Source organism: Pyrus communis, chromosome 8 (genome assembly GCF_963583255.1).
Source record: "Pyrus communis chromosome 8, drPyrComm1.1, whole genome shotgun sequence".
Taxonomy (NCBI): domain Eukaryota; kingdom Viridiplantae; phylum Streptophyta; class Magnoliopsida; order Rosales; family Rosaceae; genus Pyrus; species Pyrus communis.
Window position 1 is genome coordinate 13,894,376 of NC_084810.1, and position 14,906 is coordinate 13,909,281.

The following is a 14,906-nucleotide window of genomic DNA, read 5'->3' on the forward strand; positions in this document are numbered from 1 at the left end:
CTAAACTGGATGCAGTTGGTGATAGAGTGGTTGAAGGTGTAGTGCAGCTTGCAATACTTTTTTCCTCTTAATTCCTCGAGCTTAGGCAGCTTTTTGGTGTTATCGGGCACAATTACTCTTGCCTGTACCAATTCTTCATAGATTTCTATTGCCTTGGTTAAGTCAAAGGAATAGCTTTGGCATCTTGGGGGCTTCATGGGGACAAACCTACCATCATTCATTATCACTTTATGATCCTTGACTGGTTGAACTAATCTTTTCACTACCAAAGGTTTAAAAGGAGTGGTCATCTTTGCTACACACATGTCTATCACTTCTCTCCCTCGATCATCATCTTCTTCTGGTTCTCATCAAACTCCATTTGGTGGATAGCAGCCTTATTTTTGTAGAAATGTGGTATTTTAGAAGAGTGCTTCAGTCACTGCTCCTCAAGCAACAGTCTCTCATACTTAGTGGTTACAATCATCAACTCTTAAAGCTCATTAAACTGCACGTCATAAAACTTTTTTCTCAAGGGTAGTCTCAAGGCCTTCTAAGTAATAGCTATGAGCTGAACATGGTTGATAGGAAATTGACATCTCATCCTTGTCCTCCTAAACCTCATAATGAAGTCTTCAGTAAACTCATGCTCGTATTACTTTACCTTAACTAGATCATTGATGGTCATCTCTGGCTCCATCCTGTAAAACTGCTCGTGGAAGGCCATCTCTATTTGCCCCTAGTTAGCAATGGAACTTAGGGGCAACAGATAGTACCACTGAAATGCTAAGCCCACCAAAGAGTTTCTAAACAATCTCAACTTGTAGTTGGGGTTATCCTCAAATGCCACACAATGGTTGGAGAACTTGAAGATGTGATCTCTGGAGGACACATTATTATCTTCTATGCTGAATGTTGAGAATGCAAGCATCTTGAAGTTAAAAGGAAAGGGATTTTGCTCATCAATAAACTCTGGGTAGGGCTTCTGATAGGTGACCCTAAACAACGGGGGAGTTTATGGCTGACCATTTCTCACCACCATCCTTCTTAACACAGCCAACTCATCTCTGAGTTGCTAATTGGCTGTGTTATTATATGGGGTGTAAAGAGTTCCCCACTTCGGGCTAAGGTCATTGCCCGATGAGGCCTCCTTCTTTGACTCGGACTGCATCCATTTGACATCCCCTCCCTTATTAGCCATCGGTGGTGGCCTATAAGGCGGTGGTTTGTCCATAGTTATATACTCTCCCTTCCCACTGGATTCCCCTATAAACTAGGGCATCCTATATTTTGTTCTTTCCAGTTTGCTCTACCCCCTACTGTTGAGTGAAAATAATAAGGGGTCGGGCAACTCTATTTTTTGGATTTCTTCTAACATTGGCTGATCCATTCTAGATTCTTCCTTAGTCTTTTCCTTATTCCTATTTTCCTCAAGCACAGGAAACAAATGAATGATTGGCTCCTCCACAGGGCTGGCTTCTCTCATCATCTTTCTAGCACGATCATTTTCTAGGGTAGAGTATTCCAAAGCTAGCCTTCTTTGCAGATTTTTGATTAAGGAACGGAGTTTGCTTATTTCCTCTTTTGTTTCTAGATACATTTTCTCCATGCTTTTATGGTAGCCTACAGGTTTTCATTTATGACCTTCCCCCCTGATTTCTCAGAAGGAGTTGGGTTTTCCATCAAGACAGGCCCTTGCAAGTTTTCAGGGAGATTTGCCATACTCGATCTTGGTGTATACTAGGGTGGTTTCAGCTCTATTTTCCTCCTAAAAGTTTTTTCTTTCCTTCGTCTTCTTGATATACAAGATTTGTGGTCCCACTAAGCATGCCAAAACTATGTTCGGGAAGGAAATCTCACTTAGAGAGGTCCCTGGCTCGAGCACACAGCTCTCCGAGGAGTTAGCACTTTGGTTGGTTGTCAGGCTCCTGCTTGTTGAAATGCTGCAATAGGAGGACAAAGTTAGTTCTGAAAGGTGCCTTTATAAGGCCTTAGGTGTAGGCCTTAAGGCTCACAATCAAAACTAACTAAGTGCTTAGGCGTGCCACTGCCATCTCAGTATGGCAGATGTAGAACAAGCGTGTTTAAGCTAATTACTTATGCCCCAAGTTATTATGACTTCTTGTTATCAAAGGATTGTCGTAGATGGGTTAAGTCTACTTTAAGTTCTTTTTTATGCCTTGAGATCGAGGACTTTTAGTTGGTTATCTTGTATGCTTAAAGGGTGGAGGTCCAGATCTGATCAAGTCATCAGTTTAATTCACATTTAGTCTTCTTATGACAGTAAAACCACTAAGTGAATCAAATCTGGGAATTGATGGAACTTTGGTTTATCAAAAGATTGGAAATGACTTGAATATATACTGGGGAATACATCATAACATCAGATCTATTAACTTAAAAGCAAAACAAAAAAGTTGGGCAAGATTTCACCTTGTCGGGTAAGGTTTAAGCATCTTGCAATTTCTTCTCTTTGTAGTTACAGGGGTTTGAATATTAAAGCAGGATGAGTGGTGAACAAGTTTACATAAGAGACGATACTACAGCGTCTAGAAAAGGTAGCAGAGCTTTTACACTAGACAAAAAATGTCTTTCTAAGGGGACTCTAAGGCTGAAAGGGTATAGAATCTGGACAAAGCACAACTTTCTGGGTATTTGCTTGATTGAGAGGCAAGTTGTATGTTTGTTTGTTTGATTGGTTGAGTGTCTTTGTCTCTGGGGCCTCTTCCTTCTTTTATAGCCGAATTAAACCTGATTGTACAGTTTTCTGCTCTTGCCTAAAGGCAACCGAAGGGTAGTAAGTCATCAACATTTTTATATGTTCTGCCATTCAAAAAGTAATTTTGGGCCGAGAGTAGGTGGATTTCCTTCGGTTGTCACTTCTCTTGTAAGCACCTAGCCTTTGCATTAAATGGGGAGCCATTATATTGTCTCGAGATAAGTATCTGGGCTTGACTTTGGGCCTTGAGCAAAATCTCCTTTATTGAGTTCTTTTGGGCTTTCTTCCTTAAAGTTCAAAGTTAAATATTAACCCAAACACGGCCAAAACCCCACACTCAAAGACAGAAAAGGAGACAAATATTTTGCAAATTTTTGAGACAACGACTCTCGCACAGGTTTGACAACGACAGACCATGAAGCGCAGGAAAAACCAAAGGCAAAGGAAGGAATATGCAGTCGAAAATGCTTGAGTGATAGAGCTCGAAGCCGAAAACAAGAGAGGAAAAATTTGTGAAACAGAAACATGAAAACAAAAGGTGAAGCAAACAACAGTGGAAAGAGAGAACCTAGCGAAGATCAACACGTGGATCAAATGGGCAAAACCGACTTTTTACTGCAGAAAAGAGGAAACAGCAAATCAAGCAAAAAGAAATCGAAGGGATTTCTACCATTTCACCATTAATGAATAGGGCTGGGAAACTGATTTTTATATAAGGAAAACTAATGAAAAGGACTTGAAAACTTCGAGAATGACAAAATAAAGGGTAAATTGAATAGTACCAGGAGCTTTTCGTTAAAATTTCCTTTTATATATGTATAATTTATGGAGATCGCACTTGATAAGTTCTGCAATCAGGTTACTGATAAAAAATTAGGTACAGGATCGGAAACAGATGTCGTTAAAATATCGATCACAATATGGTGTAAAGGATATGAACAGAGAGTGATTATGAAATTTAATTGAAATCTGACAGAAAGGGATTTGGCAAATATATAGAGATGGAAGTAACCTTTCTAGAGGAGTTGTGTTCTTCAGGAGAAGTTATAACTTCTCAGGTTGAAATACAACTGTTCATATCCTTTAATTAATTAATTATATTATTTTCTTTATTAATTAATTAATTAATTTCACTACAATCGTATTTATATTAGTACACCAATGTTATAGTGTACCTTCACATATGATTACACATATTGTGAAAACCATGTTGTCATAATCATATTCCAACATCTCCCACTTGATTATGATGACATAAATGGTTTCCTATTCTGATTTGTTTCTCAAGAGTATTACTCATAAACAAATTGAATGTAACAACAGATATGTGGCTTCTTTACCTGGTACGTACCATTCCACTTAATCTGATAACATTTTACTCTTTAGTAAAATGGCATCATATCCAAGTAACTAGGGAAAAAACAATCCATACCCAGTTACAAATGATGACTTAGCCCCGCACTGTACGCCACAGTGTTATATAAATTATTTCTTGAAGCTTATTATGGATTTTACTTTCAAGACGATGTATTATAACCTGGTTACCTCGCTAGTGCTCTCTATCTTTAACCAACCAAGTACTAAAGAACCAGATAGAGTCGCATCTACTTGTCCATGTTTCAAGCGTCGCTAAAACCATACAACGATGCCCGTCGCACGCCTTACACTACAACACATCTAGATGTTTTGCAAACCCATTATAGTCACATGCTCTTTGAATTTTTCCAAAGACAATCCCTTGGTCATCTGATCGGCCCCCATCTCTTTGGAGGGTATGTAGTCGACCTTTACCTCTCATCTCTCTACTATATCTTGTATATAGTGATAATTAATATCAATGTGTTTTCCTTTGGAACTATTTGCTCCACTCTTTATCAGAAAGATGGCAGACTTATTATCACAAAACACATTGACGTGTTCCTTAGGTATACCTATATTTAAATTATCGATAAATCGTTTAGCCCATACTGCAGTACTTACCACTGTGCTACAAGATATATATTCTGCTTCCATGGTAGACTTTGCAACACAGCTTTGTTTCTTACTTAACCAAGAAACAGTCGTTCCATCAAACAAGACAATGTTACCACTTGTTGACTTTTTGTCATCCAAGTCGCCTACGAAATCTGCATCGCAATAACAAACTAAATCCAAATCATTTAATCTGAAACAAAGTTTCATACCTTGGGTGCCTTTTAGATATCTAATAATTCTCTTTATTGTCATCCAATGTTGCTTTCCGAGGTTGGATTGATATCTACTTACCAATCCAACTGCATGACATATGTCAAGTCTTGTGCTGGTCATAGCATACATCAAACTTCCAACTGCTTAGGCATACGGAACATTTTTCATATCAATGATGCCTTGCTTATGTACCAAACACATATTTTTGGAAAGCATCATTCCTTTACAAACAGGTGTACTAACTGGCTTGCAATCTTGCATATTAAATCTTTTAAATATTTTATCCATATAATTTTGCTGATCCAAATAGAGTGTTTTGGCATCTCTATCCTTAGTAATTTTAATTCCTAAAACATAAGATGCTTTTCCCATATCTTTCATTTCAAATTTAGATCCCAAATATGACTTATTCTTTTCAATCATATCTATAGAGTTACCTGCAAGTAAGATGTCATCTACATATAGTGATAATATACACAAATTATCTTGGCAGTTCCAAGAGTAAACACAATGATTCAATGGATTTATTTTATAGCCCATTACCATAATAGCTTGGTGGAACTTTAAATATCATTGTCTTGATGATTGTTTAAGGCCATACAACGACTTTCTTAATTTATAGACTTTATTTTCATGTCCTTTGACATGATATCCTTCGGGTTGAATCATATAGATATCTTCGTTCAAATCTCCATTCAAGAATGCTGTTTTGACATCTAACTGATGAAGTTCTAAATCCATTCTAGCAACAATTGCCATAAGAATACGAATGGATGTAAACTTCGCAACTGGAGAGTAAGTGTCCACAAAATCTATACTGGGTTTCTGAGTATAACCCTTAGCTACAAGTCGAGCCTTAAACTTATCTAGGGTACCATCTGATTTGTACTTCTTACGAAGTGCCCACTTACAACCGATGGGCTTTCTTCTATCAGGTAGATCAACCAATTTCCAAACTTCATTTTTCATTATGGAATCTAATTCTTCATTCATTGCTTGTTGCCATTGTTCAGACTCAAAACTATCCATTGCATCTTTATCATTCCTTGGGTCTGGATCTCCCACTGAATGATCTACCTCCTTAAGATTGAAAACAAAGTGATCTTTCAATCTATGGTTCCCTTTTTCTTTTAGTCCCACTGATTTGATCATTTCTCCCACTATTTATATCTTCCATGATAATATCATGATCATCATCCATGTGTGTGTCATGATCGACATTGTTATGATCACCCATGTTTACGTCTCCCACTTGATCATTGTCAATGTCATGATCATGAGACAAGTCTAAATTAAGATGGAAATCTTGATCAACCGTAGGAGAATTTTCTTCTCCCAAAGATTCCAATTATTGTATGGGATTAATCAAATAAGTAGTTACAATAAAAGTAGCACATCTACTTTTGATCAATCCTTTCTCAAAATGATAAACCCTATATCCGTTACTATTATCAGGATATCCTATAAATTTACATTCCAAAGTTTTTGCTTGTAATTTATTTCTTAATGGCTTTGGAATGAGGACATGCGCTTTACAACCCCAAACTTTTAAGTTTGATAAATCGGGTTTTCACCCATGCCATAATTCATATGGAGTGAGTGGCTTTGCCTTTGTATGAACTTTATTCAATATTTATGCTGCAGTAGCCAAAGCTTTACCCAAAAAAATGTAGAGGTAAGTCAACATAAGACATCATAGATCGCATCATATCCATTAGAGTTCGATTTTTTCTTTCTACAATACCATTTTGTTGCGGTGTATAAGGCATAGTATAATTATGCCTTATACCATTCTTGTGACATCCCACATCGCCCAGGGGAGTGATCCTTAAATATATATTCTCATCCCTACCTAGCACGAGGCCTTTTGGGAGCTCACTGGCTTCGGGTTCCGTAGGAACTCCGAAGTTAAGCGAGAAGGGGGCTAGAGCAATCCCATGATGGGTGACCCACTAGGAAGTTGCTCGTGAGTTCCTAAAAACAAAACCGTGAGGGAATGGTAAGCCCAAAGCGGACAATATCGTGCTACGGTGGTGGAGTGGGCCCGGGAAGTGATCCGCCCCGGGCAGGGATGTGACATTTGGTATCAGAGCCTAACCCTGGTCGCGTGTGTGTCAACGAGGACGTCGGGCCCCTAAGGGGGGTGGATTGTGACATCCCACATCGCCCAGGGGAGTGATCCTTAAATATATATTCCCATCCCTACCTAGCACGAGGCCTTTTGGGAGCTCACTGGCTTTGGGTTCCGTAGGAACTCCGAAGTTAAGCGAGAAGGGGGCTTGAGCAATCCTATGATGGGTGACCCACTGGGAAGTTGCTCGTGAGTTCCCAAAAACAAAACCATGAGGGAATGGTAAGCCCAAAGCGGACAATATCGTGCTACAGTGGTGGAGTCGGGCCCAGGAAGTGGTCCCCCCCGGGCTGGGATGTGACAATTCTCTTTGCAGAAATCATCAAAGGCTTCAAATTCTCCATCTCTATCACTATTAAAGGTCTTTATGGATCTTCCTAATTGGTTCTCTACTTCTGCCTTAAACTCTATAAATTTGTCTAAGGCTTCATTTTTATGTTGCAAGAAGTAGACATGCCCATAACGGGAATAATCATCGATAAAAGTCACAAAATATTTCATTCCTCTATGGGTTATAGTTCTCATTGGTCCACATAAATCTGTATGCACTATTTCAAGTAAATTTGTAGAAGTCCAATGCTGAGAAAAAGATTTTTGATTCATTTTTCGTTTAATACATGATTTACATGTATCAAAATCATGTGCATGTACTTGAGGCAACATTCCATTTTTACTCATGCGTATCATTTTATTTTTATTTATGTGACCTAAACGTAAATGCCATAAATATGACAAATTTTGAACAGTAGAGACAAATGCATACTCGGAAGAAATATTTTTATTAATACAAATTGAGTACATATCATCGACTCTTATTCCCCTTACATAAATATAACCCTTTTTCCCAATAGTGACAGCACCATTCATGAATCTTGTCTCAAAATCTTTCTTTTCTAGGACAGAGACAGAGACAAGATTCCTCCTTATATTTGGTGCAAACAGAACATTTTTAAGCACTCCTTCACCCAAAACATCGACATAAGTATTGTTACCCATGTAGGGACGATGTTCTCCTAGTGCTTTCTCCTTGAAATTGATGATGCAACTTTTGTCCTTGCATACATGACGAGTTGCTCCTAAGTCTATCCACCAGTGTCCTTGATCTTCAACAATGAGTGCTTTGGAGACTGTCAAAATTAGTTCTTTAGGATTTTTGTTGTTCTTGTGTTGTTTTGGGCAGTTATGCCTATAATGGCCAATCTCTCCACAATTGTAACATGCATTATCTTTTCCTTTAAACTTGTTCTGCTTGCGGTGTCCAAACTTTTTGAAGTTCGGGCGCTTGTTACTACTATGTGGCTTATGCATGTGTTGCTTGTTTTTCTAAGAATCTTCCGCTATGAGGAGGTTGGCTCTGCCTTGTTCAGTTTCATTTTTCCTATAATTTTTACGAACTTCTTCAATAGCCAACATTGTAGGCAATTATTCATCGTTAATTCAACTTGAACATAAGTCATGGAAGGTAACTACATTTTCCCAAGAATTAGGGAGGCTACCAAGAAGAACACTAACTTGCATTTTATCAGAAACTAAATGGCCAGAATTGGCTAAGTCTTTTGCCATTACTTCCGTTTTAGTAATATGATCGACCATAGAATTAGTTTCCTCCATTTTTGTCCCATTGTATTTCTCAAGCAATAACTGAATGTACGTTTGAGATTTAGGGTCATACTTCTTTTCAAGTACATCCATGATTTCTTTGGCCGAATCATATTCTTCATAGAGAGGTATTAATTGATCTTCCATGTAATTGAGAATTGTAGCCTTAGCCAACTCATTATCTTCTACCCATTTACCATAAACTCGAGAGGGCCCAAGGGGTCTTGCATCCTTGATAGTGTACAAAGTCTTGTCATGGGTTAAAAGATAAGTGATCCTTCTCTTCCATATTCGATAATTAACGTTATTCAACCTCTCTATTTTAAAAACTTCGGATGTGGAAGATTTAGTAGCCATAACTCAGAAAATTACAAAACAAACACAATACTTAATACAAACTTAAATACAAATACAAATACTACTAGTGTACTTTTAATTATTACAAGTCACAAATACTAAATGTTCTTAATAAATTAAAGACTAAAAAAATAAAATAAAATAAAAAATAGAGATTTATTTATTCTTAGCAGCAGATACCGCATACACTCACAGAAACTTTGTCCAATTAGTGAAAAATGAGTACTTGTTCAGACGATCACGTCGATAGAAGACTTTCATACTTGTCTACTTGCGCAGGTGGGATCAATTCTTCCTCTCTTTTCTTTATTGTGACTTTGTGATGGACACCAACAGTTTTCCTCTTCACATACACTGTCAGAGTGCAAAGAACCAAAAGAACTGTTGCCTTTGATTTCATCCCCACGTGATGCCTTCGAAATATCACCAAAACTTTTGACTTTTGTGTAGTCTCCACGTGAAGCCTCCCCCAAAATAAATTCAACTTTTTTATTTTCAAAACAATCTTCTTCTTTATTTTCAAAACAATTCCTCTGAGAGAGAAAACCGGTTCCACTGTCTGCTTTCTCTGGAAAAAATTTGTTCCGCAGCCTGGCGGCTAATCTTGAACGGTAGAGACAATTCTCCTTGGCGGATAACGGTGTCGGCGGTATTATGTATTACCGCGAAAGGACGAGATCACGGTTGAACGACGAGACCACGGGGAAGAACACCACCACGCTGTTGCCTGCTTTGGTTCAGTGGGTTGCCGTGGCGAGTCTGGAGCAAGGCGCGAAAATCGCGGGTTCAGTCTCAGATTCGTAGCAGTCAGTGAAGGACTACGAATCAATCGCTATGTGGCAGGTAAGCTTCTTGGGTTTTGTGACCAAATTGCAGATAAAGGTTCTGAAATTATGGGTCTAAAAGGACCCTGCAGGTCTTCAATTCTCTGTGCAGGTTTGATCTTTGCAGCCAGAAACCCCGATTGAAATGGGTTGCCTAAGGGCCTCATGGGACTGTAAAAACTTTCTGAATTCTGATAATTGTTGGATGAATTTGTATGATAAAATGGTTTATATTCAGAAAGAATTTTGTTCTTTGTCAAATGAAACGGTGTAGGGGAATAAAGTTCAAATTGTTGGGTTAATTCAGGCCTAGGTTCAAATGGGTTGTAAGATGGGATTTCGAACGATTGGGTATTTTTGTGTTTGGATTCTACAGGAAAACTCTCAGATGATGATTTCGAACTTTCGATCAAAATCGGTTCAATATTCTCCTTGGTCACCAACGCCCTCTTCCCTGATTTCTTCTCAAGTTGAAACTTAGAAAGAACGTTGTGGGATTCGTTACTTGACGAAGAGGAAGTCTCGGATATAGTTCGAGACGTCCTCGGATGAAAACTGGGCAAATTGTTTTGATTCATGAAAACCTGGCTCTGACGCCATTGATAGAAAAATTAGGTACATGATCGGAAACGGATGTTGTTGATCACAATATGATCGGAAGAATATGAACAGAGAAGGAATATGGAATTTAATTGAAATCTTACCGAAAGAGGTTTGACAAATATATAGAGATGGAAGTAACCTTTTCAGAGGAGTTGTGTTCTTAAGGAGAAGTTATAACTTCCTAGGTTGAAATACAACTGTTCATATCCTTTAATTAATTAATTAATTATAATATATTATCTTCTTTATTAATTTATTTATTTATTTCATTACAATCATATGTATATTAATACACTAATATTATGGTGAATCTCACATATGATTACATATATTGTGAAAATCATGTTATCATAATCATATTCCAACAGTTACAACAATAGTCAGATAAAAATGTGTAAATGCATATATGCTAACTCGTCCAGTTACTACTTATATGAAATGAGAAGTTGTAATATGTTACTCATGCAAATCCAAGAAGTGTGCAGTTTCTGTTAGCATTAAACTTATAGAATAAGTCCCCCTTGCTCATTCAATCTGCACGTGCGAAAAATAGTGTCACATTCTCTAGTACACATGAATCTTGTTAAGCAATAATGAAATCAAAACGTACTGACATACGACTACTATAAACTAACTAAATCATTATTTGGCAAACAGTGTAGCTAAATGATACCAACCAGCTGCAGCAACAGGAGCACCAATACCCGTTTTCTCTGCTTGTGATTCTCCTTCATAATTCTTCCAGCTGTGGATGAAGGTGTGCTGTTTACATCTTGAACTGGCTAGGATCCATGCCTTCAATAAGAAATATCTTGTTGCTTCCCAATTGAGATTGTAATTTTTTTATACACGTGGTGGCCCCTTTTGTAGCTAAAATTGTCGGCTCTCATAGATGGGACTGTTATGCAACATATTGGTTGCTTAATGCAATATCATTTAATGTAAACGTTTTGATTCGGATTTAATAAAATTTTTGCCAATTGCCCCAAAAAAAAATTTGGTTTCATTCTCTGCTCTTAATGAGTCACATAGCAAACAAAAGTGTGAAATTATTACAGCACAAACGTTATCATGATCAGTTAGGCATCATCACTTTATTAATTTTGTCCCATGCATTAGAGTGAATTTTTTTCCTCAAGATTTCTCAAACATGCAAAACCTTGGGTTCACAATACTAAAACCTCCATCCACCAAAAGATTATGCCCACTAACATACTTTGACTCATCACTACCCAAGTAAAGGGCAGCCTCAGCAACATCTTCTGGCCTAAGGACCTTCCCTTTAAGGTTGGAATAAACTCCATGCACTCCGTCGTCTTCAAGATTGAAGAAGTGCTTCGCCAACGGCGTTGCAACTAGGTATGGTGACACGCAATTTACACGAATACCGTATTGTCCAAGCTCAACGGCCGCATTTTTCATTAGCCCCACTACACCGTGCTTCGAACTTGTGTAGGCATGTGAAGCACTTCCGCCCATGGTAGAACAAACACTAGCAGTGTTGATTATGCTGCCTTGTCCTGCCGGGATCATCACACGAGCTGCATGTTTAATCCCCAAAAATGCTCCGACTAGATTTACCCTAATCACTTGCTCAAATTCAGCCTTGCCATTGTCGAGGATATTGGGTTTGGGTGTGCCAATTATGCCTGCATTGTTGAACATGATGTCTAGCTTTCCATACTTGCTTGTGGCTGTTTTAACTGCATGTTCGATGTCTTCTTCTTCTGTTACATCGCAATGGACGAAGGAAGCGGATGAAGAATTTAGATCTCTGCAAACAGATTCACCCAAGTCGTCTTGCACATCCGCAATCACAACTTTAGCTCCATGTTTTGAGAAGACTCTTGCTGTGGACTCCCCTATGCCGCTGGCTCCACCAGTGATCAGTGCCACTTTGCCTTCAAGCCTTCAACATTGAGGAATAATTTTACTTTCATATTAGTCTAGTTTCAACAAAACATTTAATTAACGGAAATTTAGTTGTTATTAGTAACCAGATAGCTTAGGGACCTAATTGTCCAACAAAAATTGGTGATCAATTTTTGCTAACAATATAAAGGAGCTGTTAAGGCACTCTAATTAAAAAGTCATTTGCCCTCCAAGCATTTAGAAATATAAGAGAAAAATCACAGTTGGGAGAACGTAAAATAACGTTTTTGTAGTGGCTTTAACAACACCCTAAGATAATGAATGAGTTCTTTAAAGGAAAAAAAAAAAAACAAATGAATGACCTATAACAACTATTAGGATGAAGTTTAATGGAATTTTGGCATCTAAATTCCAAATTTTGTTATAAATGAAATAAAAAAAAAAATTGTTCATGAATCTGTAAAACCGAATTAATACATCTCGATTCAGAAATTCCAACTTGTATTCATATTCCAATTTTATTTCTCTTGTTGAAACGCAAATAAATACAAGAAAAAAAAAATACAAAAGAAGAAATAATGTAATGTGCAAATTTGCAACTATTAATTCCAATACATAAAGGAGAAAAAAGAAAAAAGAAAAAGCAACATCTTCTTTAGAACTAGATGCGATATGCCATGCTCATGACACAAGACCATCATAGAAAATCGAATATTAAATAAAGAAAAATGGAATTTGGTAAATGAAATGTTCTAAATTACTCGTATATAGAGGAATTTGATCAACTAACTAGGACAAATCTTCAAGGGGAGGAATTCAAACTTAGATGAAAGAACATATTGCTCTAACGAACTGATATGATTTGTCGTCTTTAAATAATTATCACTATATAATTTGTCATTTTTTAAATTAGATAATTTTATCATCTTCGTGCTATAATCTAGTGATATTTCTATTTATTTGTGAGAGATTTCAAATTCGAATATTGTCGAGTTCGAAAGCAATTTATTCCCCCAATTCATAGTCTAAATATATTGTTGTATAAAAAAAATAACAGCCACTAAAACCTTAAAGCATAATTACAATTTTATCTTGGACAAATGATTGTTAAATGTTAGGAATGAGTTAAGGGAATCGATGGGGATTGAATCTGCATTAAAATGTATAAACATTATTACTTTATGCCACTGCAGTAAAAACCCACCACATAATTATAAATTTTTATGATTAGATACATTAGTAAAACAGTATAAATTAACATACACAATACCATTTTACTTTATTTCCTTCACTAGACAACTTATATGGTAAGATCAAATCTCGCAAGTTCACTGGTTTGATGGGTTAAAGGAGTACATAGAAGAAAACATGCACAATACCTTCTTGCAGCAGCAGCAGCAGCTGCTGTGACTAATGAGAAGGTTCCCATATTCTTCGAAAAAGATTTAACCTCCTCCTCTTCTGGAACAAGTGAATCACTTCCTGGAGGTGGAGACCTTCGTTCTATCTTATGCTCAATAATTTAGTTGCATCGTACCTTTGTAGCAGCCCATGTGAATTGCGGGCCATGCTTATCTGTCGTACCTTTTGTTTTTTTTTTATCACATGTATGGTATGTAACCATCTTATTTTTTTCGTTTCTGAGGACAACAACGAAATGGTTACGCTTCGGATATAGGAATCAGTCTAAAATCACGTAACAACAATTTATTTTGAACTCGCTATTGATAAGAATTGAATCTACACATGTAAAGTCCATTCTCTCATGAATATGAGATTCATTCTCCACACAAATCAGGTGACTTGGAGTAAGTGCAGCTGAGCTTCACTCGTCAAACAACTTGTTTTGATATCATATATAAAGTTAAAATTCTACCATAAAACTAGGCTTGGCAATTCCTGACCCGATAACCCGACACAACACGAAATTAACAGGTGTTCGGATCGACACGATAACGAATCAGGTTGTTATCGGGTAACCTGATAAGCACATGTTAAGATAACGGGTTGGTTCGTGTATACACGTGGGTAACACGATACAAGATAAGCAAAATATTAATTTTATAATTTTATAATTTTATAACCCTAAAAAAATACTATAAAATTATATATTTTAATTTAACAATTTTATACCCCTAAAAACTATAATAATTATATATATATATATATATTAAATTTAAAAAATTGGTGACCATTGGATCAACTGAGATTTAATCTCAACCGTCCATTGTGCATTAGGTTGGAGGTTATCCTTTTCTTCTCTCTCATTCACTCTGATCTCTCCAGTCCAGACTTACTCCCGTGCCGTCTCCTTAATCCGCATCTCTCTTACATCCTTCTCCATTCACTTCTCATAATTCGAATGGTTTTTAATGTTTGGTTTTTCTATACTTAGTTTAGGCAGAAGAGAGTTCTAACGTGGAAAACCTTACTGAAAACATCATCAACATAACTCTTAAAGGCAATAGATCAAGCTAAAGTTCCAATACAATTTTCTCATGATGATCGATGAAAATTGAGGATTTTGTAAAAGGAATAACATGCAAGCTTTGAGTTCCATTGGCAAGATTTAAACTTTTGAGAAAGGCTTCACAACCTTGAAAAAAAAAACTCTTTCATTTTGCATATCCTTGCA

General features: G+C 37.0%; 1 protein-coding gene across 1 annotated transcript; it reads right to left on the minus strand.

Annotated features, from left to right (window-relative positions):
* Positions 1-11,465: 11,465 nt before the first annotated feature.
* On the minus strand, positions 11,466-13,782 carry LOC137743886 (borneol dehydrogenase, mitochondrial-like). Its single transcript, XM_068483817.1, has 2 exons — positions 13,651-13,782; positions 11,466-12,308 (listed from the first exon to the last, which is right to left on the minus strand). The coding sequence occupies exons 1-2, from the start codon at positions 13,698-13,700 to the stop codon at positions 11,534-11,536; spliced, it is 825 nt and encodes a 274-aa protein (XP_068339918.1). The 5' UTR covers positions 13,701-13,782; the 3' UTR covers positions 11,466-11,533.
* Positions 13,783-14,906: the final 1,124 nt, after the last annotated feature.